Source organism: Suncus etruscus, chromosome 10 (genome assembly GCF_024139225.1).
Source record: "Suncus etruscus isolate mSunEtr1 chromosome 10, mSunEtr1.pri.cur, whole genome shotgun sequence".
In the NCBI taxonomy this organism is placed as follows: domain Eukaryota; kingdom Metazoa; phylum Chordata; class Mammalia; order Eulipotyphla; family Soricidae; genus Suncus; species Suncus etruscus.
In genome coordinates, this window is record NC_064857.1 from 96,619,933 (window position 1) to 96,647,319 (window position 27,387).

Consider the following 27,387-nt stretch of genomic DNA (forward strand, 5'->3'; position numbering starts at 1 on the left):
ACCCTATTCACTGTAAAAAATTTACTTCTCAGGGCCAGAGAGATAGCATGGAGGTAAGGCATTTGCCTTTCATGCAGGACAGTGGTTTGAATCCTGGCATCCCATATGGTCCCCTGTGCCTGCCAGGGGCAATTTCTGAGCACAGAAACAGGTGTGACACCCCCACCCCAAATTTACTTCTCAAAACTGTCATGAATTTAATCCAAGTTTCAGCCAGGACTACACTTTTAATTTTTGGGCCACACCCAGCGGTGTCAGGGGTTACTCCTGGCTGTCTGCTCAGAAATAGCTCCTGGCAGGCACGGGGGACCATATGGGACACCGGGATTCAAACCAACCACCTTAGGTTCTGGATCGGCTGCTTCCAAGGCAAACGCTGCTGTGTTATCTCTCCGGTCCCAGGACCACACTTTTAAATGTTTGGAGGGGGCAAGAAAAATATAGCTTTTTGTGGAAGGGGAGAAAAGCCATACTTGGCAATGCTTTATTGGGGCTTTAAAGGAATTTCTAATACTGTAGCTTAAAGTAATAATACAGGGTTCGGGAAGACAGTACCAGTGGATTAGGCACTGGCCTTGTACACAGCCAATCAAGGTTCAATCTCCCCTGAGCACCACCAGGAATACCAGGCGAGCATTACAAGGTGTGTCAGGCCCAAAACTAAACCTTAAAAGGAACAAAATTAGATCACAGAGGTTAAGATTCTTGCCTTATGTGCAGCTGAACCCAATTAGATTCCCAGTATCTCATATGATATGGTCCAATGAGAATTGCCAGAGCAACCCTGAGCATCAACAAGTATGGCCCCTTTTGTAATCATGGTGCTTAAATATATTATAAAACAAAGAAGGTATGGCCCCAAACCAAAGCAGATAAAATTCGTATTAAATACTTCCCTTACGTGGCAATATTATAGTTGCTAGTTGCCATGTTGCTTAAGTGTTTTCTACTAGAATATAAGGTTTTTTTTGGCCACACTCAGTTCCGCTCAGGGTACCCCTGGATCTGCGCTCAGAAACCACTCCTGAACTATACAGATGCTGGGGGTTGAAACCGAGTCAGCGTGCAAGGAAAACACCCCACGCTCTGTGCTATTGCTCCAGCCCCAAATGTAGGTTTTTTGTTGTTTTGGGGCCAGACAAAATTGTGTTGTAAGTCAAGTGCCTTCCTTATCCACTATACTTTCTCAAGCCCCTTGAAGATAGCTTCTTTGGTTTTTGGGTCACACTCGGCGGTGCTCAGGGGTTACTCCTGGCTGTCTGCTCAGAAATAGCTCCTGGCAGGCACGGGGGACCATATGGGACACCGGGATTTTTTTTTTTTTTTGGTTTTTGGGCCACACCCTGTGACGCTCAGGGGTTACTCCTGGCTATGCGCTCAGAAGTTGCTCCTGGCTTCTTGGGGGACCATATGGGACGCCGGGATTTGAACCAACCACCTTTGGTCCTGGATCAGTTGCTTGCAAGGCAAACGCCGCTGTGCTATCTCTCCGGGCCTGAAGATAGCTTCTTAAAGAAAAACCATTATTATTTTTCAACATCATGCTTGTTTTTCAAGTCAATATTGAGGACTTGGTTAACAAAGAGGAAAAAAGGGAAAGATTTTATAAGGATTGGAGACAAAGAGAAGCAATTAAGAATAAGCATGGACTAGTTCCTATTATCATGTCACAGTACCACAAGACAATTCCATTTTCAAAGAAATTAACTTTTATTTGTAAAAGAATGTATTTTCTCCATACATACACAATTCTAAGATTCATACAACAGCCTGTTTAAATCAAGGACCCGAAACCAAAAATTCAAACAGCAAAGTATATAATTATGCTAGGTAATAAATAAGGGTTGTCCTTCACTAATTAAGGGAATACTTAATATTTCTAAGAAAGTCAACACAAAAACCACACACTAGTTTTTAAGTTTTAACAGATGTATTTTAAATACAAAATGTTTGTAGAAGCCTATACATTTCTTACCTCTAAAAATCAACTTAATTTTGTAGGGCTCAAAAAGTTCATTCTCAAAAGAAATGAAGTATTTTCCTCTATAACTTCAAACTTTCTACATTCGACTAGTTGATTGCTCTATACCACTCCAAAGTTGACATGACTGAACTACTTTATATGTTACTATCTTCCTCAAAAGAGGGGTTAAAAAAAAAGTTCATCATAAATGCAAATCTTTGATACAATACTAATACAGTATCTAACTTAAAAGACACTTTACAAAGATCATTTATGTCCTCGTTTGATTAGCCAGTAGTTAATTTTCTGGGGTGAAAAAAAGGGCAAAGGAAAAAAATTAACAAAGCATAGCATTGAGTTCCCTTTTTTACTCAAAATGTTCAATTATTCAAAATGACAATTATATCCTTAAGAGTATATAAAAGGGGCGGAAAACACCAATACAACTAATAAAGTGTAGATGATAAATAAACCAAAGATTTTCTCCAAGGGTTCTTCGAGGAACAGGAAGGATTAGAAGTTTGGGGGAAATCCAGAATTAAACAAAAGAAGAAAATCAAGAGAAAATGATGTTCTCAAATGCAACCATTCTGTTCGTCAATAGCGTCCTGAAAGAGAAAACAAGAAAAGTAAACTAGACATTCCAAATTTGACTTGCCTGTTAATTTACTATTAGCAGTCATCATATGTCAGTTTTCTAAACCCATTATTTAGAAATGAGATGTTATGTCATAAAAATAAAATTATACCTACTTGGGCTGTAGGATCGAGACCTTGATCGTGATCTGTATCGACTGTAATAAGGAGAAGGTGATCTTCTTCTGTAATAAAGAAAAGACTACTTAGCTAGCCTATATGTAATTTCTTAAGCAGTAGATGAAAAAAAATTGGGTCACACCCAGCCAGGAGTTACTCCTGGCTCTGCACTCAGAAGTCGCTCCTGGCAGGCTGGGGGGACCCTATGGGATGCCGGTAATCAAACTGGAGTCTGTGTAGGGTTGGCTGCATGCAAGGCAAATGCCCTACTGCTGTGCTATCTCTCCAGCCCCAGAGGTGAAAATTTAATCCAAAAATTAATGCAACAGTGGCCCAAAGAGTTAGCTCTGTGCTGGAGTCTAACACGTACAGGGCCGTGAGTTCTATTTCCCATACTATCCCACAATGTCCAAAATAATCCTGGACACAAGCGTGACATTTGGTGAGCTGCTTCTGAGATTGCAACTCCAAGATATAGAAACAAGAGTGGATGGGGTAAAATATACTCAAGACAATTACTTATATAAAACATATGCAACAGCAAAATACTGGCAGATGTAAACCTTTATTCTCAAGTCTAAAGGAACTCACACTTTCTCTAGAAAGCATCAGATAAAAATCTCTTTTTTTAAAACTTTATTGATTTAGGGGTCACACCCAGTGGTGCTCAGGTGTTAACTACTGGCTCTGCACTCAGAAACTGCCCCTGGCAGGCTGGGGGACCAGATGGGATGCTGGGATTCGAACCACTTCATTTTGCATGCAAGGCAAATGTCCTATCTCCATGCTATCTCTCCAGCCCAAGATAAAAATCTTTTAAGAATTTTTATCAATTAGGGCCAAAGTGATAGCACAGCAGTAGGGTATTGCACATGGGTTGAACTAGGACGAACCTGGGTTTGATCTCCAGTGTCCCATGTGCAATGCCCTACTGCCAGGAGTGATTTCTGAACACATAGCCAGGAGTAACCCTGAGCGTCACTGGGTGTGAGCACAAAACCAAAACAAACAAAAAGAATTTTTATCCATTAGTATCAAGCACTAAAATGACAAACTGTACACCATCACTAAATTTAGAACAGAACTGCAAACTAAACATTACCTATATCGGTAGTCATAATCTTCGTATCTGTCATACCCACGATCATATCCTCTATCATAGTATGAATCTCGCCGTCGGCCACCTCCTCCACCTCCACCTCCACCTCCACCACCTCCACCGCCACTACTATTAAGAAAAAAGATAAAACATGTTACATCACTGTGTTTAGTACTTAAAAATAATTTTGGAACTCTAGAGCAGTAATTCAGGTAGAGCGGCTGCCTTTCATGTGGCCAATCTGGGTTCAATCTCCTGCATCACGTATGGTCCCCTGAGCATTGCCAGGAATAATTACTGCTGCGTGTGGCCCAACCCTCCCCACTCCAGGAAATAACCTACACTTAATAAAAACTAAGGCCAGGGACTCTGTAGATAGTGGTTAGAACACATACCTCTCACATATGAGGCCTGAAATCCAGCACCGAACAAACAAAAACATTGAGAATTAAAAAGCGTACTCTGGGGACCAGAGAGACAGCATGGAGGGAAGGCATTTGCCTTTCCTGAAGAAGGACGGTGGTTCAAATCCCGGCATCCCATATGGTCCCCTGTGCCTCCAGGAGTGATTTCTAAGCATAGAGCCAGGAGGAACCCCAGTGCCGCCGGGTGTGACCCAAAAACCAAAAAACAACCACAAAAACCCCCCACAAACAAACAAAAACATACTCTGAATACTTTACGTACTGTCTCAATGCTTTCTTCCTGTTGCTTTCCCAACTCCTAATCATGGCAACACAATTTTCACTTTTAAGTTTTCTATAGATAATGTGCAAAATCTAACATTTCCAAGAGCAATAGCAGTGAGCAAGGCATTTGTCTTGTATATGGCTGACCCACATTTGATCCCCAGCATCCCATATGGTCCCTGAAGTCTGCCCAAAGTAATTTTGAGCACAGAGCCAGGAGTAACCCCTGAGCATCCAAGGGCGTGATCCAGAAACCATAAAAATAAAGAAAAGAAAGGGGGGGGGCAGGAGAGATAGCATGGAGGTAAGGCATTTGCCTTTCATGCAGGAGGTCATCGGTTCAAATCCCGGCATCCCATATGGTCCCCCGTGCCTGCCAGGAGCAATTTCTGAGCATGGAGCCAGGAATAACCCCTGAGCACTGCCGGGTGTGACCCAAAAAAAACAACAACAAAAACAAAACAAAACAAAAAAAACCACACCACTGTAATAATCTATATTCTACACCAAAGGCTTCCAACTTTATATATTCTACCACCATTTTTTTAGGTAAAAAAGTATCCCTCAATTGTACCTAACTACTGCCCCACTAGACTGATTCAATGCACTTCTGCTCTTGTGATATATTAAAATCTTCTCTAAGAAAAAAAATACATCTTTTCTAAGTACAGAAACTTAAAAAAAATTTTTTTTGTTTTGTTTTTGGGTCACACCTGACAGTGCTCAGGGGTTCCTCCTGGCTCTATGCTCAGAAATTGCTTCTGGCAGGCTCAGGGGACCATATGGGACAACGGGATTCGAACCACCGTCCTTCTGCATGCAAGGTAAATGCCTTCCTTGCCTAGACAGGGAAGTGGATGATCCAGGGTACAGCTTCAACCTGTGATTTGATTTTGTGGAGTCTAGGGAAGATGGTACTCAAAAAAGGAAATTTTTTTTGTTGTTGTTTTTTGGGTCACACCAGGCGGCGCTCGGGTTCATTTTTTCCGGCTCTATGCTCAGAAATGGCTCTTGGCAGACTCGGGGGACCATATGGGATGCCAGGATTCGGACCACCGTCCTTCTGCATGCAAAGCACGCAGAACTTAAACTTAAAAATTTTAACTGAATGCATGCAATGTGCCAAAAACCAATGTTCACTTCCCTCCATCAATGTCTCTGTCTTCTACTCCCCAGCTTGCCTCCATGGCAGGCACTATTTCTTTTGAATTTTTCCTTTTCTGCTCCTCTTTAAGCATTGCGGTTTACAACACTGTTACTAATAGTGTATCATGCATGTCATTTTATGTCCTCCAGTGCAGAGTGACCATTTCCCTCTTAGTAGTACAAAAGTTTTTTTTTGGGGGGGGGTTTGGAGGTGGGGGTGGGCCGTACCTGGTGGTGCTCAGGGTTACTCAGCTCTGCGCTCAGAAATCACTTCTGGGGCCGGTGAGATGGTGCTAGAGGTAAGGTGTCTGCCTTGCAAGTGCTAGCCAAGGAATGGACCACTGTTCGATCCCCCAGTGTCCCATATGGTCCCCCCAAGCCAGGGGCGATTTCTGAGCGCTTAGCCAGGAGTAACCCCTGAGCATCAAACGAGTGTGGCCCCCCCCCCAAAAAATCACTCCTGGCAGGCTTGGGGGACCTTATGGGATGTCAGGAATTGAACTGGGGTCCATCCTGTGTTAGCCGTGTGTAAGGCAAATACCGTTGTGCTATCTCTCTGGCCCGGTACAAAGTTTTTTAAGTTATAGAAAAATGAAAGAGAACTCCGCACCAGAGATGCTGGGGCCTATTTTTTTTTTTTTTTTTTTTGGTTTTTGGGCCACACCCGGCATTGCTCAGGGGTTACTCCTGGCTGTCTGCTCAGAAATAGCTCCTGGCAGGCACGGGGGACGATATGGGACACCGGGATTCAAACCAACCACCTTTGGTCCTGGATCGGCTGCCTGCAAGACAAACACCACTGTGCTATCCTCCGGGCCCAGCTGGGGCCTATTAAGGTGGCTTTATTGGACTATTGAGTGGCAAGTGACCACACCTGGAACCATAGGGCTAGCATGCTCTAACCTTTTTGAGTTACCACCACTCCAGAAAGAGATAAAAAACATGACAGAGTGATAGCACAGTGCCTTGCACAAGGCCAACATAGGATGCACCCGGTTTGAAAACCAAAAAAAAAAGTATATAAATTAAGTAAAAAAGTATATAAATTAAGTAACATTCACTTATAGAAAATTTTATTTGTGGTTAATATCTGGCAGTGGTTGGAAGCAACTGCATGTGTTCAGCCCTTTTAAGCTTACCTTTATGAGGACCAAGAGGAAAAAAAATCATCCCTTTGGGAGGAGGCCAACACCTTTAAGGAAGTATGCAGAGGCTACTCAGTTTAGTGTACAGGGACCATACATTGAAGGAATCAAACCTAGGGCTCGAACATGCCACATGTCGCATTGTATCTTGATTTTTTTGGTCACACCGGTGGCACTCAGGGGTTCCTCCTGACTCTGCGCTCAGAAATTGCTTCTGAGAGGCTTGGGGACCAAATGGGAGCAAGGGATGGAACCTGGGTCCACCACAAGCAAATGACTTCCACTGTGCTATCATTCCAGCCTATGTATCTTAATTTTTTTTTAATATGCTCCAAGAATTAAACTCTCAGATTGTGGAGCAAGTGCTACACATACCATAGAACTACATCCTCATGCTCACTTCTATTAAGCTTCTAATAAAAAATATTTGGGGGGACTGCGGTGATAATACAGTAAGTTGAGGTGTTTGTAGCTGACCCAAGTTTGATCTCTGGCACACTACCTGGAGGGATTCCTAAGTACAGAGCATGGAATAACATTCTGAGCATTACTATTACTGGGTATAGTCTCAAAACTAAAACAAAAAAAACAAAAACAAAAACAAAAAAAAACAACAAAAAAATCCATCTGTTGTTTTGGTATCACACCAGGACAGTACTCAGGGTCACTTCAGGGCCAGGCAGTAGCTAGGGACCTATCTTGTGCTGAAAATCAAACTGATTTGTATGAACTCTCCAACACCTCTAATGAAAATTTTGTGGACATTTCTGGTTGCTTTCAGGCTGACAGTTTTGTTTAGATTATCTCAAATCCTCTCAAAATAATAAAATAAATGAAAAGGAAACGAATTCTTACTGAGTTGGTCTGCCCATGTAGATGCCTGGTGTAGGTGTGTGTGCTCTTTTGGTGATGGAATAGTCGACACGAATTCTTCTACCATCCAGCTCCATTCCATTTGCTCTTTCCATGGCCTACAAAGAAAATCAGACACAGCAAGTTATTCACTGTGACCATACTAGTGATGAGAAACCACCAAAAGTTCATCAAGTGCTCCCTTTGGCAGCATATATATATATAACAAAAGTTCATCAAACTTAAAATATTTTCCATTTGAATTTCCACAAATTAAATTCTCTACATTCGGGATCGGAGTGATAGCACAGCAGTAGGGCGTTTGCCTTGGAAGCTGCTGACCTGGGATGGGCCCAGGCTTAATTTGAGGCATCCCATATGGTCCCTCGAGCCTGCTAGGACCACCCTGTGTGGCCCCCAAAAACCAAAACAGGGCTGGATCGTTTGCCTTGCATGCAGCCAATCTAGGTCAGACAAGTGGTTTGAATCCCAGCATCCCATATGGTTCCCCATGCCCGATAGGAGCAATTTCTGAGTGCAGACCCAGGAGTAACAACCCGAGTGTTGCTGGGTGTCACCCAAAAATCAAAAAGAAAACCAAAGAAACAAAAACACACAGCCGAAACAAAAACAAACCCAGGGGATGGAAGGTGGCGCAAGCGGTAGGGTGTATGCTTTGCACGTGCTAACCTAGGACAGACTTTGGTTTGATCCTGTGGCATCCCATATGGTCCTCCAAGCCAGGAGCAACCCCTGAGCATCACCGGGTGTGGCCCCAAAACCAAAACCAAACAAAAAAAGAACACTTGGGGCCGGAGAGATATCATGGAGGTAAGGTGTTTGCCTTTCATGCAGAAGGTCAGTGGTTCGAATCCCGGCGTCTCATATGGTCCCCCCTGAGCCCACCAGGAAGGAGTGATTTCTGAGCATAGAGCCAGGAATAACCCCTGAGTGCTGCCGGGTATGACCAAAAAAACAAACAAACAAAAAAAAAAAGCAAAAAAAAAGAACACTTAAATTACTTTAACGTTTTTTTGTTTTGATCTTTGGGTACCTGTACTCAAGAGTTTACTCTTGGCAATGCCTGTTAGAACCACAGATGATGCTGAAGATGCATCCCTAGCTATGTGCAAGGAAAGCAAGCACCTTACTCACTTTACTAGCTCATCTGACTTACTTTACAACTTCAAATTCCTATCAGCTATTCTAGTTTTTTAAAATTAATACCTTTAGCTATTCCTTTCTATGACCCCCATATTTTGGTGGGCCTATGCAAACAATATTTGCCACTCTAACACCATTTTTATAAAAATACTATGCCTTCAAAGTTAAGGAGTCACATAAATCTCATGGCTTTAGGTTGCTTTGTGTACTGCTAAAAAATGTTATAATGTACTACAATCTGGGGACGTATGGACAAAGTAATTGTACATGGGTTCTGCCTTATTTTTCTTAATGTTTTTTTGACTGTAAGTTCAATATTTAGGCGTCAGCAAGGGGATTTCTTCTGAAAACTCTGTTTATGGGCAATTGTTCTTTCACTGTAACTTTACCTTGTCCTCTTTGCATCATTGTTCTCATAATTAAAAAAATTAAAAATGAATAAATTAATTAATACCTTTAACCTTATCTGAGAATTTTACTAATATGTGACAGTAAAAGTCATAATAGGGACCAGTTGCCTTGCATGCGGCCTACCCAAATTCAATCCCTGGCATCCTATATGGTTCCTGCCAAGGCTGCCAGCAGTGCTTCTGAGTGCAGAGTCAAGAGGAAACCTGAGCACTGTCAGATGTGACTCAAAACAAACAAAAATCCCCAACAACAAAACCCAAAAATATCCCACAATGTCGACAATTTAAAGTAGTACCCAATAGATTATTATGTAAATAATTAACAAAACAGGGTATTATTTTGTTAGCACCATTTGGGAGATTTTGATCTCAGTATTACTTTGGGCTGACTAATTCTATTTTCTTTCTGGCCTTTACCCACAGATCTAATTATTATTATTTTATTATTAATATTATTATTATTATCTTTTGGTTTTTGGATCACACCTGGCTGCACTCAGGGGTTACTCCTAGCTCTGTGCTCAGAAATTGCTCCTGGCAGGCTCAGGGGATGCCAGGATTCGAACCACCGTCTGTCCTGGATTGTCTGCGTGCATGGCAAGCACCTTACCGCTGAGCTATTGCTCTGGCACCAAGATCTAATTATTATTATTATTATTTTGGTTTTTGGGCCACACCGGCGGTACGCAGGGGTTACTCCTGGCTGTCTGCTCAGAAATGGCTCCTGGTAGACACGGGGGACCATATGGGACACCGGGATTCGAACCAACCACCTTAGGTCCTGGATCGGCTACTTGCAAGGCAAACGCCGCTGTGCTATCTCTCTGGGCCCTAATTATTATTTTTAAAAGATATATCAACTTCGCCTAAATAGCTCAGTTGGTAGAGCATCACTTTTAATCCAAGAGTCCAAAACTCACAGCCTGATTCAGGGGCTAGTTTATTGGGGTTGGAGCAATAGCATAGGGGTAGGCCAACCCTGACAAAACTTGGTTTGATTCCCGGCATCCCATATTGTCCCTAGAGCCTGCCAGGAGTGACCCAATTAAAAAAAAAAAAAGACATATCATCTTCTATTGTGATTGTCTATGTTGCAATCAAACACAACCAATGTATAAAGCAGTAATGAGTCATGTCAGTACATGTAAAATGCATATAAAGGTATACATATGTAAAAGATGGAGAGACTGTACAGCGGTGTTTGCCTTGCAAGCAGCCAACCCAGGACCTAAGGCTGTTGGTTCGAACCCTGGCATCCCATATGGTCCCCCGTGTCTGCCAGGAGCTATTTCTGAGCAGATAGCCAGGAGTAACCCCTGAGCACTGCCGGGTTGGCCCAAAACCCGGTGTAAACCCCCCCCCCCAAAAAAGACAATTATTGCTTCTCGGCCTTTTGGCTAAGATCAAGTGTAGAGTTAAGACATTTGTTCTGTATACAATTCACCCTGATTAAGACTCCTGTTATCACACATGCCAAACACTGACAGGGGCCCATTCCTGAGAAGAGAGTCTAGAATAGCCTTTGAGCACAACTGGGTATGGCCCAACCCCCCCCCATCTTTGGTTGGGGAAGGGTACCAGAGAGAAATACCAATACTTGCAACTGATTTCGACTTACAAAACATCAAGTTTCAAATTCTTTCTGGGGACAGCAAAAGTTTAAGATGATTGAATTGTGAGCAATTCCTTTACACTAATCCTTTACACTAATAATAATACTATAATTAATTATAATAATTCTGTAATTATAATATATAATATAATAATACTCTAAGATCCTTTACACTAATAATACTATAATTAATTATAATAATTCTGTAATTATAATATATAATAATATAATATAATAATACTCTAAGATCCTTTACACTAGAGTGTCAGCAGAGGAGTAATCCCTGAGTACAGAGTCAGGAATATACCCAGACTATTGTCGGGTACACCCTCCCAAAACAATATATAAATGCTACAACTACTAATTAAATAATAAAAATATTCTAATGGGGGGAGGGTTTTGAGGTTTAACACAAAGTGCTCTGGGGATCAGCTCAAATCCAGGCAAGCAAGCCTGCTGTATTATCACTGACCCCATATCTTCAGATAAGTTTTTTTCTAACTCAATCATGACCAACTTTTAATCTAACAGAAACCAAACATATTGGGTTTTTTGGTGGTGGCCCACCACAAACCACCTATTCTCAGGGATTGCACCTGGCGTAGAAATCATTCAGAAACATTCCTGGTAAGGGCTCAGGGAAATATATATGGTGTCAGGGACTGATCCCAAGTTGGGTAAGGTGCACAATCCATTGTACTATTTCTCTAGTCTCATTGCTTATTTAAAAAAACTCAGTGAAGGGCTAGGTGGCGCTAGAGGTAAGGTGTCTGCCTTGCAAGTGCTAGTCAAGGAGGGACCGTGGTTCAATCCCCCAGCGTCCCATATGGTCCCCCCCAAAGCCAGGGGCAATTTCTGAGCTCTTAGCCAGGAAGGAGTAACCCTGAGCATCAAACGAGTGTGACCCAAAAACAAACAAACAAAAACTTAGTAAAATTCCAGCTAGTAAATAAGTTATAAAAAGTATCAAAAATTCAGAAATAAAAGTGATACCCATAAAAAATATTCAGTAAAATTAAAACTTTACATTAGTGGTCCTCAAACTACAGCCCCTCAGGCCACATATTGTATTTGTTCCCGTTTTGTTTCTTCACTTCAAAATAAGATATATGTAGTGTGCATAGAAATTTATTCATATTTTTTGTTTTTACTATAGTCCAGCCCTCCAATGGCCGGGATTTAAACCACCATTCTTCAGCATGCAAGGCAAACACCTTACCTCCATGCTATCTCTCTGGCCCAAGTGCCTTATCTTTTGTATATCTATCTAGCCTTCTTAACTTGTAAGTTATTTAATATAAAGTACATTAGAAAAATTTCAAAGTGATAACTATAAAAACAAAATTACCTCCTTTGAGTCATCAATTCTCTCAAAATAAACAAAAGCAAATCCTCGTGATCGTCCAGTTCGCTGATCATAAACCACGTTGACTCCACTCAATGGTCCATATCGAGAAAATACTTCACGAAGATCTCTCTCTGTGGTATATAAACTGAGGCCAAACACTCCAAGACAGGTGTTAGGATCTGGATTTGCCTATTAAAAAATTACACAAATATTATATGCAAACTCAAAGCAGCACTTTTACATAATGTCTAGCTTTCATAAAAAATGTTGGGGTCGGGCCCGGAGAGATAGCACAACGGCAATTGCCTTGCAAGCAGCCGATCCAGGACCAAAGGTGGTTGGTTCGAATCCCGGTGTCCCATATGGTCCCCCGTGCCTGCCAGGAGCAACCCCTGAGCAACGCCTGGTGTGGCCCAAACACCAAAAAAAAAAAAAAAAAAAAAAAAGTTGGGGTCAGAGTGATAGTTTACTTGGTAGGGTACTTGTCTTGCACAATGCAAACTGGGGCTTGACCATACCTATATGGTCCTTGAGCTGCTTACTCCTGTATGTAGAGTCAGGAGAAAGCCTGAGAAACACAAGGTATGCCCCCCCCCTTGTAGCCCCCACTAAGATAATCACACAATGACTAAGCACATAGGAAAGAAAATCATTACTGACTTTGTGGGCAGGGGAAAGACTCTGGGGGATCAAGGCCTCATTTGAGGGGCCAGAGTGATAGCCTAGCAGTAGGGCGTTTGCCTTGAATGAGGATGACCCAGGAAGGACCTGGTTCGATCCCTGGCAGCCTGATGTCCCCCAAGCCAGGAGCAATTTCTGAGCATCAATGGGTATGGCCAAAAACAAAACAAAGACCTCATACAAGGAAGGAAAGTGCTTTACTATTTTCACATTTTTAGTCTCTGCTTGATTGGGGGGGTGGGTGTGGGTTTGGGTGTTAGAAGTTACTCCTGGCTCTGTACTAAATAACTGATGCAAGGTGTCAAACCCAGGCTGGTCGTGTGCAAGGCAAGCTCCCTACCTGATGTGATATCGCTGTCCCCCCAGCCATTAACTTTTTAAGACAACGTACCCTGCTGCCTGTATGTCTTCTCCGGTTAGACATTGGAGAATGACTGCGGCTCCTTCGACGCCGATATTCTGGTGTATAAGACCTGCTTCGAGATCGTCTTCTATGAGAGTGAGAATGAGATCTGGAGCGACTGTAACGTCTATGAGAATGCCTCCTTGACCTTGATCTTTGAGAAAAAGAAATGTAGATAAAGGAGACAGAATAGCTAGTGCCAAAGACCTATACACATATACCTCTTATCAATTTTCAGCTCACTTTACATTCTTCTTTTTTTCAGGGGAGAGCGCAAACGCAGTCCCCCACTACCACAAATTATGCAGTTGAGTTTCCCACATTTGGGGAAATCGCAGGGGTCAGCACATCCGGAGTACAATGGATAAGCCTCACCCTGGGAAAACCACCTTCATGATCATGGTATCTCCCTTGCCAGGTAAGTATCACTTTTACATTCTAAGAAAAGGGTATTGTAGTCTCTTAATTGCTTCTTGTTAGTAACCTATCCTTTATAGATTTAGGGCTTTGTTTTGTTATTTTAGCTACACCTGACAACACCTGTCAGGGATTACTTCTGACCCTGTGCTCACTCTTGGAGAAATCAATGGATCAGAAAGACAGAGATTGAATCCAGGAAAGCAAGGCTGTAAGGCTGTACTACAATCTCTCTACATCCAGATTTTTAAAATATCTACCACAATGATATGCTCCCCTCAAAAGAATAAACAAAAAACAGTGGCCAAAGAGATAGTACAGGGGTTATTACTTTGCTTGTGATCAACCACCTTTCAATCCCTGACACAACAGCACCCCAATATCACCAGGACCTACCCCTAAATACAGCTAGGTGCAGCCCAAATTCTGCATATACTCTGAAGCTAAAAAAAAAAAAAGCTGGGCCCGGAGAGATAGCATAGCGGCGGTTGCCTTGCAAGCAGCGATCCAGGACCAAAGGTGGTTGGTTCGAATCCCGGTGTCCCATATGGTCCCCCATGCCCGCCAGGAGCTATTTCTGAGCAAACAGCCAGGAGTAAGCCCTGAGCACTGCCGGGTGTGACCCAAAAAAAAAAAAAAAAAAAAAAAAGCCTAGGAAGATAACTCAATGATCTGGAGTACATGATCTGCCTGTGGGAGTCTAAACTTAATCTAGCCATCAGTTCCAATAGCACCTCTAGGAGTAATCACCAAGCACCACCAAATATGGCACAAAATCAAAAATTTTAAAAAGTGGTGTTGGGGGGTGGAAAGTTAGGCAAAAATATCTAAATAATAAACAGAAAGAAGTATAGCTAGTAAATTATGGGTTACTTTTGATCCAAAATCAAAACCAACAAGTATTAATTCCACATGTGTATGAATTCCTGAGTTTAAATCTTGGCACTCTCTTACCCTCAGAAATGATGTGAAAGTGTTTGGGGGGGCAGGTGGGACAGAATTCCAGCAATATAAGCTAAAGCTATTTCCCTTCCCTCATCTTTTCTTTTCTTTTTTTTTTTTTTTGTTTTTTGGGCCACACTAGGTGACACACAGGGGTTACTCCTGGCTATGTGTTCAGAAATTGCTCCTGGTTTGGGGTACCATATGGGGATGACAGGGTATGAACAGGGTCTGTCCTAGGTTATCGCATGCAAGGCAACCCCTCTACCACTTGCGCCAGCGCTCTGGCCCTGTCCCTCTTTCATCTTTTTTTTTGGGGGGGGGGGCCACACCCTGTGGTGCTCAGGGGTTACTCCTGGCTGTCTGCTCAGAAATAGCTCCTGGCAGGCACGGGGGACCATATGGGACACTGGGATTCGAACCAACCACCTGTGGTCCTGGATTGGCTGCTTGGCAAACGCTGCTGTGCTATCTCTCCGGGCCCCTCTCTCTTATCATCTTATACTAGGCTTGTGCTCTAAACACCGAGCAACTGCTCTGGTCATTTATTTATTTATTGGGGTTTTATGGGGGTCACGCCCACCGGCGTTCAGGGGTTACTCTTGGCTTTGCACTCAGAAATCGCTTCTGAAGGCAAGGAAGAACCATATGGGATGCCAGGATTCAATCCAGTCTGTCCTGAATCAGCTGCATACTAGGGAAACGCCCTACTGCTGTGCTCTCTCTCCAGCCCTTTTATTTATTTTTAATGCCAATTTTACACTTACGGGCCCGGAGAGATAGCACAGCGGCGTTTGCCTTGCAAGCAGCCGATCCAGGACCAAAGGTGGTTGGTTCGAATCCCGGTGTCCCATATGGTCCCCCGTGCCTGCCAGGAGCTATTTCTGAGCAGACAGCCAGGAGTAACCCCTGAGCAATGCCGGGTATGGCCCAAAAACAAACAAACAAACAAACAAACAAACAAAAAAACAATTTTACACTTACTATAGACCAGATTTTAATACTTAGAAATTAATGAATTGTGAAATTACAAGTATTGTTTTGAAAATACACCCCCCCCAGCGGCTGGAGAGATAGCATGGAGGTAAGGTGTTTGCCTTTCATGCAGTAGGTCAAGAGAAATTTCGACTTCATCCAAAAGTATAAGTAAACTGTAATTCTTCAATCACTATCTACTGTTGGTTTAATTGTCCCTCCTCTTATTTGTCACCACCAATTAAAGGCTAATGCTTCTCAACTCTTTGGCTAAGTGCAATCCTTTCTCCTGTGCACACAGGATTTAGTCAAAACAATTTTTCCCAAATCAGCTTTCACTGCACTAACTCTACCTCTTGTTGACAAGAATTTCCATATTCCCAGATGGTCCCACCCAAGCACAGCCCAGGAGTAATTCCTGAGCAGGAGCTGGGAAAAACCCCACAGCATTGAGGGTTTTTTGTTTGTTTTTGGACCACACCCAGCAGCATTTAGAAATTGCTCCAGGCAGGATGAGGTGGAGGTGGAAGTGAGAGATCATAAGGGAGGCAGAATTGAACCAGGGTCAGTGGCATGCAAGGCAACAGGCCCTACTGCTGTCCTATCTCTCCTGCCACCCCACAGCATGTTAAGTGTAGCCCAGAAACAATAAAACCCACACAATTTGGAGCCGGAGAGATAGCACAGCAGTAGGGCGTTTGCCTTACATGCAGAAGGAGGGTTGTTTGAATGGCCCTGAGCCTACCTGGGTGATTTCTGAGCATAGAGCCAGGAGTAGGCCCTAGGCACTGAGGATGTGACTCAAAAACTAAAACCAAAACAGCAACAAAACCCACACAACTTATTTGCCTTGAAGGATTCGAGGAAAGCAGTCCACTTATTATTTTTGGTGTTGGATAAAACTAATGAGCGCCAGGGGCTATTCCTGGCTCAGTGCTTAGAGGTCTGACCAGCTTCTTGGGACCAGCCATGCCAGAAATTGGATCCAGGGTTATTCCCAGCATATAAGATATGCACTCTAGGGCCCGGAGAGATAGCACAGCAGTGTTTGCCTTGAAAGCAGCCGAACCAGGACCAAAGGTGGTTGGTTCGAATCCCGGTGTCCCATATGATCCCCCGTGCCTGCCAGGAGCTATTTCTGAGCAGACAGCCAGGAGTAACCCCTGAGCACCACCGGGTGTGGCCCAAAAACCAAAAACCAAAAAAAAAAAAAAAAAAAAAAAGGATATGCACTCTAGACACTTGAGGTATTTCTCCACCGTTACATTGATTTGAAACTCACCTGGACTTTGATCTTGATCGAGAATGGGATTCAGAGTGCTTAGAAACCCTCGATGGACTACGAGATCCTGACCTGCTCTCCGATTTGACACGAGCAGGTGTTCCAGTCGGAGATTTTGACTGAGAGCGAGACTCCTAACAAAGAAGACAGTATTACAAATGGCACTGGTCATGTAGATGCCTAACACCTAGCATTTAGAGTACCGTAATTATTTATATTGATTGCTCCTGAAAAACAAATGGTTAGACAAAACCCTCCAGAAAAATTTGCAGCTCATTAATAACCCACTGTTAATACTGCTAACTGTCCTCAAGAATTCCCTACTCGAACCAGATCACCAATTCTCTATTAACTAAGTAATCATGCAAATTCATCTACAACTTGATCATACAGACACTGGAACATAAACCATACATTTACTTAACCTAGGACCCATTCATTCTTCCAGATTCTTTTAATTCTACTTCACTCTTGCTTTCTACTTCTCTTCATTCTTCATTTTTTCATTTTTCATACTTCGTGTATTCTTCCCCAATTCAAACAATTCAAAATAGCCTTAAAAAAATTCAAGTGCTTCTATCTGACCAATCTTCTGTTCAATTTTTTCCCCCATTCAATTTTAATTTTCTGATCTTTAATACTTTTCATTAGCCTTCTTTTATCTTGATTTATCTTCCACATTCTTGGAAAAAACTCTTCAATTTCTTCACGAACATTAACCTTAATGGAAAAAGAACATTTAGTATATTTAAGCACGTGGGGATTATAAAACTCTGCTGGAGTTCAGAATTGTTATCTACCAATGGAAAAACCAGCAGGTAAAGTGCAAATAACTAATTTAGTAAAAAAAAAAAAAAGCAATTTAATAATCTTTCAAATTGTTCAAAGTTTAGTTTCTAACAAAGAATTTACTGGATTTCTCTAAATTTTGCTTTTACCATTCCTTATCCCTCCTCCCCTTTCATGTTTCATTCTAGTTTCTAAAATGTGAACAATTTTAATATTAATACTTAATCCAAAAGTAAATCTACATTAACTGTAACCCCCCACTCAGGTGCTGTTTATTTTATTAATCCACAGCCTGAAGATTCAAAACACCTTATGTTGAAATATCTGTACACACTCAGCTAAACTCACAGTACAGTACATATGCTGAGAGCCAAAATATAAAATGACAGTAAAATTACTAAAATCTTATCTAATTTGACCTCTACAAATCAAAGAAAAAGCAAGCTTGAAATTCTTTGAAATTTTCACTTGGCTTGCAAAATTTTAAATGTATATTTTATAATGCTGTTTTTAAAATTACTTATAAAAATTAATATAGTTCATTTTTTACTTTTGCATTTACAGATCATGTAACTATGCATCTCTGAAGTTTCTTCACTAACTATTTTGTATCAAAAAAACTGACCTGGCTTCTAAAATAAAGAAAAACTGGGCATATATTACTTTACAAATCCAGTAATTTAAACTGATTAACTTAAAGCAGAGGTCTCAAACTCACGGCCCTCGGCCCTCCATACAACATTTTGTGGCCCTGCCCTAGAGGAATCTTTTTTTTGTTTTGTTTTGTTTTAGTTGTTTGGGTCATACCCCCAATGTTCAAGGCTTACTACTGACTTTGCACTCAAGGATCACCCCGACTTTACCTCCTGCGGCCCCCACGTAAATTGAGTTTGAGACCCCTGACTTAAAGTCTTCTAGAAACTGAGTTATATGAGGTACTTATAACCAAAGTAAAATAGACTGAACTCTATTTAAAAGCCTTTGTTAGTCCCTGCCATACCAAATTCACAGCAATTTTCATTTACACAGGGCTATGCTTCCTTAAAACCTTTTCTTTCTTTTCTTTTTTTTTTTTTTTGTTTTTGGGCCACTGCTCCAACCCCTAAACTTTTTCTTTATTTCAAATTTAATGTCAAAATATTTAGAAAGAACAATACCAATGCCTTTTTAAAAACGAAAACAATAATTCGTATTTGTTACAACACCTACTTTCTCCATTTAGATAAAGTGTTTATATATTTAGAGGGGAGAAATATACACTCAGCCTGTGCTCAAGGGGCTAATCCTGTTTCTATATTTGGGTACATGAGGAGCCATGAACTGAATCTGGGCCTCTGATATGCAAAGCATGTACTCCATTACTGAGCTATCCTTCCCCACACTTAATAGTCTTTGGCCATGCTTCAGACACTCTATATTTCTGAACAGATGCTTTTAACAGGCAGAGAAATAGAGGCTTTTCTAGTCACGGAAACTTTATTTATTTTTTGTTTTTTTTTTTTTGGGGGGCCACACCCATTGGCGCTCAGGGGTTCCTCCTGGCTCTCTGCTCAGAAACCACTCCCGGCATGGGGGACCATATGGGATACGAGGATTCGAGCCACCAGTCTATCCTGAGTCAGCGCTTGCAAGGCAAATGCCCTACCGATGTGCTATCATTTCTCTGGCCCTGCCATTCACCGAAACTTTAAAAACATCATATTCAAATAAAATACAGGCAAATCCAATCTCAAGTGAAGTCTTATAGGCTGCTCATTGTTTGCTTGGCCATACCTGGCTGTGCTCAGTCAAGGGCTTACTCTTGCCTTTGCACTCAAGGATTAATGGACTATGTGAAATAGCAAGGATTGAACCCCATTGGTTCAATACCAATTGAATACCATTGTATTCTCTCTGGCTTGTTGTTAGTCAAGTTTTTCTAAATGCCTCCTCACCCCATTTTTTTGTTGTTGTTGTTGCTTTTTGGGCAACACTGGGTGACTCTCAGGGGTTATTCCAGGCTATGGACTCAGAAATCGCACCTGGCTTGGGAGGACCATATGGGATGCCAGGGGATTGAACCAAGGTCTGTCCTAGGTTAACTCGTACAAAGCAAACGCCCTACCGCTTGTGCCACAGCTCTCTTTTGACTTTTCTTAAAACAACTATACCATTTCATTTAACCTACAATATAGCAGCAATAGAAAAGTATCTCTGAAAACCACCACAGTACTTATACATAAACCACATATATTTTAGATTTTGTTATGAAAGTAAAATTCTTTCTTACTTAGGTGATTTCTAATATCATAAAAATGTTATAGATATTTTTGATTTTCAAAATTTTCCTGATAGCTGCTGAAAATGACCACTTCTCAGGAATTAATGTTAACTAATATCTATCCCATTTGTTCCATTATCTCATTTCTTTAGATATTGCATTACTTAACAAATCCTTAAGATGACAATGTATCTTTTTTCAAAGGCATATTGTTTTAAAATGTTTGCTCTTGGGGCCGGGCGGTGGCGCTGGAGGTAAGGTGCCTGCCTTGCCTGCGCTAGCCTAGGATGGACCACAGTTCGATCCCCCGGCGTCCCATATGGTCCCCCAAGAAGCCAGGAGCAACTTCTGAGCGCATAGCCAGCAGTAACCCCTGAGCGTCACAGGGTGTGGCCCCAAAACCAAAAAAAAAAAAAAAAAAAAAGTTTGCTCTTTGTTATCCAAAGTCATAAATTCTAACCTCCTTTATACCTACCCTTTATATTCTTATACCAGTGAAGCCACAATCTATGCAATCATCTTTTCATAAAGTAATTCAAGGTTAAGGTTTTTTTGGGGGGGTTGTTTGTTTTGGGTCACACCTGGTGGTGGTGCACATGGATTGCCCCTGGCTCTGTGCTCAGGGGTCCAAATGGGATGCTGGGGATTGAACCCAGGTTGTTCATGTTCAAGGCAAATGCCCTATCTGCTGCTGTGCTCTGGCCCAAGGTCTTCTTAACTAATTCTCAAACTACAAAGTTGTTAACCATTTATTTGGGGTGGGGGTGGGGCCTTACCTAGTGGTGTGAGTTACTCCTGGCTTTTAAGTCAGGAGATCACTTCTGGTGGGCCAGGGGGACCAGATGGGATGCCATGATCAAATCTGGGTGGATAAAGTGCAAGGCAAGTGCCCTGGCAGTTATGCTATTGCTTTGGCCCCTCTATTTTTTTTTTTTTTTTTTTTTTGGTTTTTGGGCCACACCCGGTAACGCTCAGGGGTTACTCCTGGCTATGTGCTCAGAAGTTGCTCCTGGCTTGGGGGACCATATGGGACACCGGGGGATCGAACCGCGGTCCGTCCAAGGCAAGCGCAAGCAAGGCAGGCGCACCTTACCTTTAGCGCCACCGCCCGGCCCTATTTTTTTTTTAACTTCCAAAATACTTAAAGCTTTCCTAAAAGATTATAAGTAACTGCCGATAAACTTGACCTAAGAGAAACTACAAACCATAAAAAATTTTTGTCCTTTTTTTTTTTAAACCTCTTCTGGATAAGGCCTCACATACTCCACACTCAGGAATTACTCCTGGAAGTATATGGGAGAACATATATGATGTTGAGGTCAAACCTTTCTTCCCAACTGTGCAACTGCTCTGAGCCCACAAATCATAAAATACTTACACGAAGATACTTTACACATAAAAATGAAAAAAAGGGCCGGAGAGATAGCATGGAGGTAAGGCGTTTGCCTTTCATGCAGAAGGTCATCAGCTCGAATCCGGTATCCCATATGGTCCCCCATGCCTGTCAGGACCAATTTCTGGGTATGAAGTCAGGAGTTTCCCCAGAGCACTGCCGGGTGTGACCCAAAAACCACAAAAAAAAAAAAAAAAGAGTAATAGCTCTTGTGTGACTTAGTTCTCAAAAACTGGTACCAAACTGGTACCAAAAAATAACTTTCTGTAATGATGGAAAGTATTATTAAATATATGCACATTATTAAAAAGGTGATATATTCTACACAGCAATCAGCAGTGTATTTTATTTTTGTGCCACATTTGGAGATGCTCAGGATTTTTGGGCCCCATCATACAAATAATACATGTATCATATTCAGCCCATTGAATAACTTTCCACATTTGCAGTCTTTTATTTATTTACTGGAACCATATGATGCAGTACTAGGTTGGCAATGTTCTTTCTCTGTCCCTAGAATCTTTTAATAGGCTAGCAGTATCTAACAGGTGAAAGAAAAATCTCAATATATTATGCTTAGTACTTAACATCCATTAAACATATTAACTAACATAAAATCTACACTACAGGGCCCGGAGAGATAGCACAGCGGCGTTTGCCTTGCAAGCAGCCGGTCCAGGACCAAAGGTGGTTAGTTCAAATCCCAGTGTCCCATATGGTCCCCGGTGCCTGCCAGGAGCTATTTCTGAGCAGACAGCCAGGAGTAACCCCTGAGCAATGCCGGGTGTGGCCCAAAAAACAAAAACAAAAAAAAACTACACTACAAACCATAACACAATGTTATAGAAGGCAAATTCTGTATTTTTCCCAAGCCCAGTGGCACTAAGGAAATTCCAGCTCGGATGAGAATCACTGCAGAGGTGTAGGGATCATATAGGATGCTAGGCAATGCTAATTCTATGACAAACAATAGCCCCTAGTTTGCACAAGTTAAACTCTACAAGAATATAGTGTAAGCTTTCATTGTTTTTGCATTGCCTGACTAGAACCCAAGGCCTCACATATGATCAAGGCTCTACTGGCCTTGTACATTTTGAAAAGCAAATTCTGAAAAAACTTTTATCTTCCAAATACTTTAAGAAACAGGAGATCTATTTACTAGTACTACATTTAAGTAAATAATTTTGGGGGAAGGGTATATCAAAACCACCCAAATAATGTTTCTTTTATACTGCTGTTCATTTTATCTATGTCTTTTAGCCATTTTGCTATTAGAGAAGATTTCTTATTTCCCTTCTTTAAAGTTAACACGTTTATATTATTATATTGTGTGCTGATTATTAAACCCAGGGCTTCACACATGCAAGACAAGTGCTCTGCCACTGAGTACACCTCAGGACCTACATAGTGTATTCTAAGTAAAGTTAAAGTGGTCTCTATATCTGTAAGATTTTGCTAGTAATTTAGAAAGAAAGCGAACTTTTAGTTTAGGAATCTTGTCTTTTTTTTTTCATTAGCTATACAACCAGAGATGCTCAGGGGTTACTCCTGGCAGTACTTGACCCAAGTTGACCATGTACATAAAAAACGCCCTAACTGCAGTACTATCATTCTGCCCCATAAATTACATTCAATTAGAATCTCTAAAACAAAATTTTTTTTCAGTTTTTTTTTTAAGACCACACCCAGTAGCTTTCAGGGGCTACTCCTGGCTCTGCACTCGAAAATTACTCCGGACAGGTACAGGGAACCATATGGATGCCTGAAATCAAACTTGGGTCCAGATTGGAAGTCAGCCACATGCAAGGCAAACGCCCTACACTGTGCCATCTCTCTGGCTCCTTAAAACATTGCCCCTGGTTTGGGGGGAACCACATAGGACGCTGGGGGACCGCAGTCTTTCCTTGGTTAGCGCTTGCAAGGCAGAGAAACCTTACCGCTAGCGCCACTTCACCGGCCCCAAAATCTTATTTCAAAATCAGCTATAATTTCCCTATATATTAAGCGGTTATTTCAAAGGTATAGAACATTTTGTGTATTAGCTATATTAAAAACAAATAGTAATGAGAAATAAACCGCAATGTACACATACAACAGCATTCTCTACTTATGTTCTCATTTCTTGGGATAATAAATGTACATGAATTTTGAGTATGAAAAACTAGTGCCTTCGTTTCAAGGGGAAAAAAGATGAATTTTTTCTTCTACCTTAGATTGGTGAGGCCTAGTCAATCACATCTATGTCATGAGACATTGAGCGAAAACTATAACATAATACTTAGGAGAAAAATTAAAAAAATAATTCTGCTATTTCTTTGAATTTTTACAAGTTCATTGATTTTCTGGGGGGTGTTGGGTCACACCCAGTGGCATGTGGGAGATACTCCTGGCTGTGCTCAGAAAGAGCTCCCGGCAGGCTCTGGGAACAATATGGGACAATTATTTACAATAAAAAAACCAAACTGTAATTGAAGTCATATTCTTTTCATTTTTTAAATGGTGACGTGCTAAGCTCCAAGCTATTTCCACTTAAAATCTTTCTGTTTGTTTACTTGTTCTAACATGTTCCAAACAAATGGCTTACATGGATACTTAATAGCTCTCTTCTTCTTCATCCGTTAGAAAAGACTCATTCTTTATATCCCATTGCTATCCTATTAAGATCAGTTTTTCATAAGTTCCTTTATTAAGTACTACTTCAAATATGCACAGCACTACCTACGCTGTCCTTTGCTAAAAAAAAAAAAAGATCCTTTCATTTTTTCATTTTCATTAACACACCATCATAGGTGGTGTGTTACTGTTTACTAGGTTAAATCTAAAGCCTATCATCTATCTTTCACTCCTGGCAGCAGTAACAATGCCAACACTTGAAACTATAGTGTTTGTGTGGGGTATGTAAGTAATCAAATTGATCAACTTTGGATCTGGCAAGGCAGGCACTTGACCCATTTAATGAGCTCTATCCCCTAAATCCAAATTCGTAGCAAATGTAGAATCTGTTCCCTCCATTTCTGACGGTCTACTATCGTCTATTAGTCAAATCTCTATTTTTGCAGTCTCCGTATCATGCCCATTCACTTAGTATTACACACTAGATAAGCTTAGCTCCATTTTCAGAACTATTTATTCTACCACACTTAATTATTATACACTTACTTTACCCAAATCTGAGCTGCCAGCTACCTCCTCATACTGACTTCAAGTTTTTTTTTTACTTAAGTAAACCTGGCCTTCCTAGAGGAAATGTTGGTCTGTTATGCTAGGATTATTTGTAACAAAATTCAGTTAAGTTTCTTTACTTCAGGTCTTGAAAATGAAAGACGTTAATCACTAATGGAAATTGTAAGCAAAACCATTAAGTAGAGTGCTCTTGCCACACCTGGCTGCACTCAGGGTTACTCCTGGCAGGCTCAAGGGACCATATGGGATACTAGGGATTTAACCCCCGCGACCACATGGCAAGGAAAATGCCCTGCCTGCTGTGCCTACTGTGTATAGCAATGAACACAGGAATCAGACACACCTCAGATTTCCTAGCAGCATGGTCTTTGGGGCCTTTTAAAATTTTCTAAAATGCAAAAGAATTTACCACTATTTGTAAGATTACTGTAAGCAATAAAACATTATCAAAGATCAGAAAATATATCAAAGCTTGGGGGCAGGGAGATTTATAAAATGCTATAAAATGATTATTTGTAATAGTCCCATTTTTGGTGGGTGGGGTTATACCCCACCATGCCAGGTTTGGTGGTATGTAAGGTAAACTCCTTAACCCTTGAATTACTGCTGTGATCCCTACTCCCATTTCTTTAATGGGCTCTGTTTTGCAGTACTCGGAAGCTAGCCTTTAATTATAAATATCATTCAGAAGATGAGATTAAAGTGCCCCGTTTATTTCCTGTATAAAGCAAATTAAATCTGAACACTGACCTGTCAATGTTTTCTTTATTTCATTTTAGTTAAAAGTTTGATGAGTATCTACTATCTAAGTGCACCGAATCATTTTTGAATTTCTAAAGGGCTATTACATTTATCTCCAGGCACACAAAGACATCTATTCTAGACAAGCTTTATAAAGGGAATGCAGTTTTAGTAGTTAACAGATTCCTGAAGCTTCCTGAAGTTAGAACAATTGGCTATCGTGTGAAAATGCTTTTTATGATTATAACCATAAAGGGAAGCCAGTGTAAAGACTCATTTTCTATTAAAACAGCTAGCATCTATCTACATTTTAATGCAACGTCTATAGCCCCCTATGCTACTTTTAAAGGGGGTTACATTCATCTAGAACTTGCTTCCTTCTTAGTGACTTTTTCTTTTAATTTTAAGAAAATATTAACAACAAATTTTCCACGGATCAGATGAAAACATAAAAAAAGGCAAATAAAGGGGTCGGAGAGATAGCATGGAGGTAAGGCGTTTGCCTTTCATGCAGAAGGTCATCGGTTCGAATCCCGGCACCCATATGGTCCCCGGAGCCTGCCAGGAGTGATTTCTGAGCCTAGAGCCAGGAGTAACCCCTGAGTGCTGCCGGGTGTGACCCAAAAACCAAAAACCAAAAAAAAAAAAAAAAGGCAAATAAAATTAACTGAAGGTGAGCGGAAGAGCAAAATTTCCTCTAACCAACTCACATTTAAAAATGCCAGCTTACAATGATCATTATACTTCAAGCATACGACTGAAAGGATCGAGGGTCAAATACTCCTTTAAAAGGATGCTCAGGTTTTCATTCAAAATCCAATCTTCTAAGCATTCTTCTAAGCATCGAGAGTCCCTTTCTTCTCCAACCAACTGAAATCTTCCCTCAAAAAGAAGCCCGAGGCAACCCAGGCTTACCCAGGTGTTGGGGGAGGGAAAGAGATCTAAAAAAGACAAACATGTGTTCCCTTCGTATATACCCAATTTTTTGCGTGAGTGTTTTTTTTAATTCAGGCTCCCCTAGAGCTGAATACCAGCATAAAGGACGGAGAGAGAGAGGGGCAAGTGCCTGGAGATCCATTCAGCTTTCTACCCCACCGAGTTCCACCGCCAGGCTAACCCCGAGGAGCTGCCACCCAACACGACTCTCAACATGGACCAAGTGGAAAAGAAACATTCCGGCTCCAGCCATCGCCCCACCCCAGTGGGGGGGGGGGAAAAAGAACCAAAAAAATATCTCCGCGACGGGCGACGTGGGAAAAAAGCAAGCGGGGTGGTGGCTCTTTCCTTTTCTTCCTTAGGAACCGCTGAGCTTCAGAGCAGGCAAAACCTGCCGGGAGCGAAGAGCAAAACGGGGCCGGCGAATGCAAAAGTGGTTCGTTTCCCCCGCGGTCTGATGGAGCCACCGCGGAGCAAGGAAGGCCGGGAGGGGGTGCCCGGGTCGGGTTTGGCTGGCGAGCGCCCACAAAAGGTGCAGACGCGGGGAAGGTCCCGGGTGTCAAGTCGGATGAAAGCGCGGGGAGAGAAGGAGCGAAGGACAAGTGGGAAAGCAAAGCAAAGCAAGACGAAATGAACAAGGCGGGGGGGGGGGGGCGAGCGGGCTCCGCCACGGGGCCTCCGGGGCCGCTCTCCGGGGTCGGTGGGTCAGTGCGCACGCGCGCGCTCGCTCGCCAGCCCGGGCGGCTCGGCTCCGCTCGTCTCGCCGCGCCGCGGGCAGCCGGAAGCCATCTTGGGGCGGGAGGCGGCCGCCGCCGCGGCTCCATCCGGGTCCCCCGGCGCGCCGCTGGCCCGCCCCGCCCGCGCCGGCGCCCTCGAAGCCCCCCAGCATCGGGCCGCCGCCGGAGACGGCTCCCGCGGCTTTGTACTCACTCTGCCCTCGAAGTGGTTCTCCTCCAGGTCGCTCATGTCGGCCGGGCGTCCCCCCGAACGCACACTAGAGGAAACTCAAGCCTGCGCGGCGCTTCGCTAGCTAACGGGGCCGCGGGAGGAGGCCGAGGCCGAGGCCGGAGCCGGCGCCACAGCCCAGCACTCGCACTCCCGCAGCAGGCAGGCACGCAGGCAGGCAGCGTCGCGCTCCGGCAAGATGGCGCCGCCGCCTCCCGGAAGCCTGGGCGGCCCGTGCGCGGCGTCGGGGCGGGGC

At 42.4% G+C, this 27,387-nt stretch overlaps 1 protein-coding gene, 1 long non-coding RNA gene and 1 other non-coding gene across 4 annotated transcripts in view; 1 reads left to right on the top strand and 2 right to left on the bottom strand.

Moving 5' to 3' along the window:
* LOC126020056 (uncharacterized) overlaps positions 1–25,849 on the top strand; it is an 84,570-nt gene extending 58,721 nt beyond the window's left edge. The window contains exon 2 of the long non-coding RNA XR_007499581.1: positions 25,768–25,849. This is a non-coding gene — a long non-coding RNA (uncharacterized LOC126020056). The remainder of the gene's footprint in view (positions 1–25,767) is intronic.
* On the bottom strand, positions 1,687–27,163 carry TRA2A (transformer 2 alpha homolog). 2 transcript variants are annotated; one of them, XM_049781479.1, is made up of 8 exons: positions 27,117–27,163; positions 16,885–17,018; positions 13,257–13,422; positions 12,185–12,373; positions 7,654–7,769; positions 3,822–3,944; positions 2,717–2,784; positions 1,687–2,571 (listed from the first exon to the last, which is right to left on the bottom strand). In XM_049781479.1, the coding sequence occupies exons 1-8, from the start codon at positions 27,150–27,152 to the stop codon at positions 2,561–2,563; spliced, it is 843 nt and encodes a 280-aa protein (XP_049637436.1). In that variant the 5' UTR covers positions 27,153–27,163; the 3' UTR covers positions 1,687–2,560. The 2 variants fall into 2 exon arrangements, with proteins under 2 accessions (XP_049637436.1, XP_049637435.1); XM_049781478.1 differs by having other exon boundaries at positions 3,822–3,947.
* On the bottom strand, positions 13,531–13,694 carry LOC126021497 (U1 spliceosomal RNA). The gene has a single exon (XR_007500009.1). It is a non-coding gene; the product is annotated as a U1 spliceosomal RNA (small nuclear RNA).
* Positions 27,164–27,387: the final 224 nt, after the last annotated feature.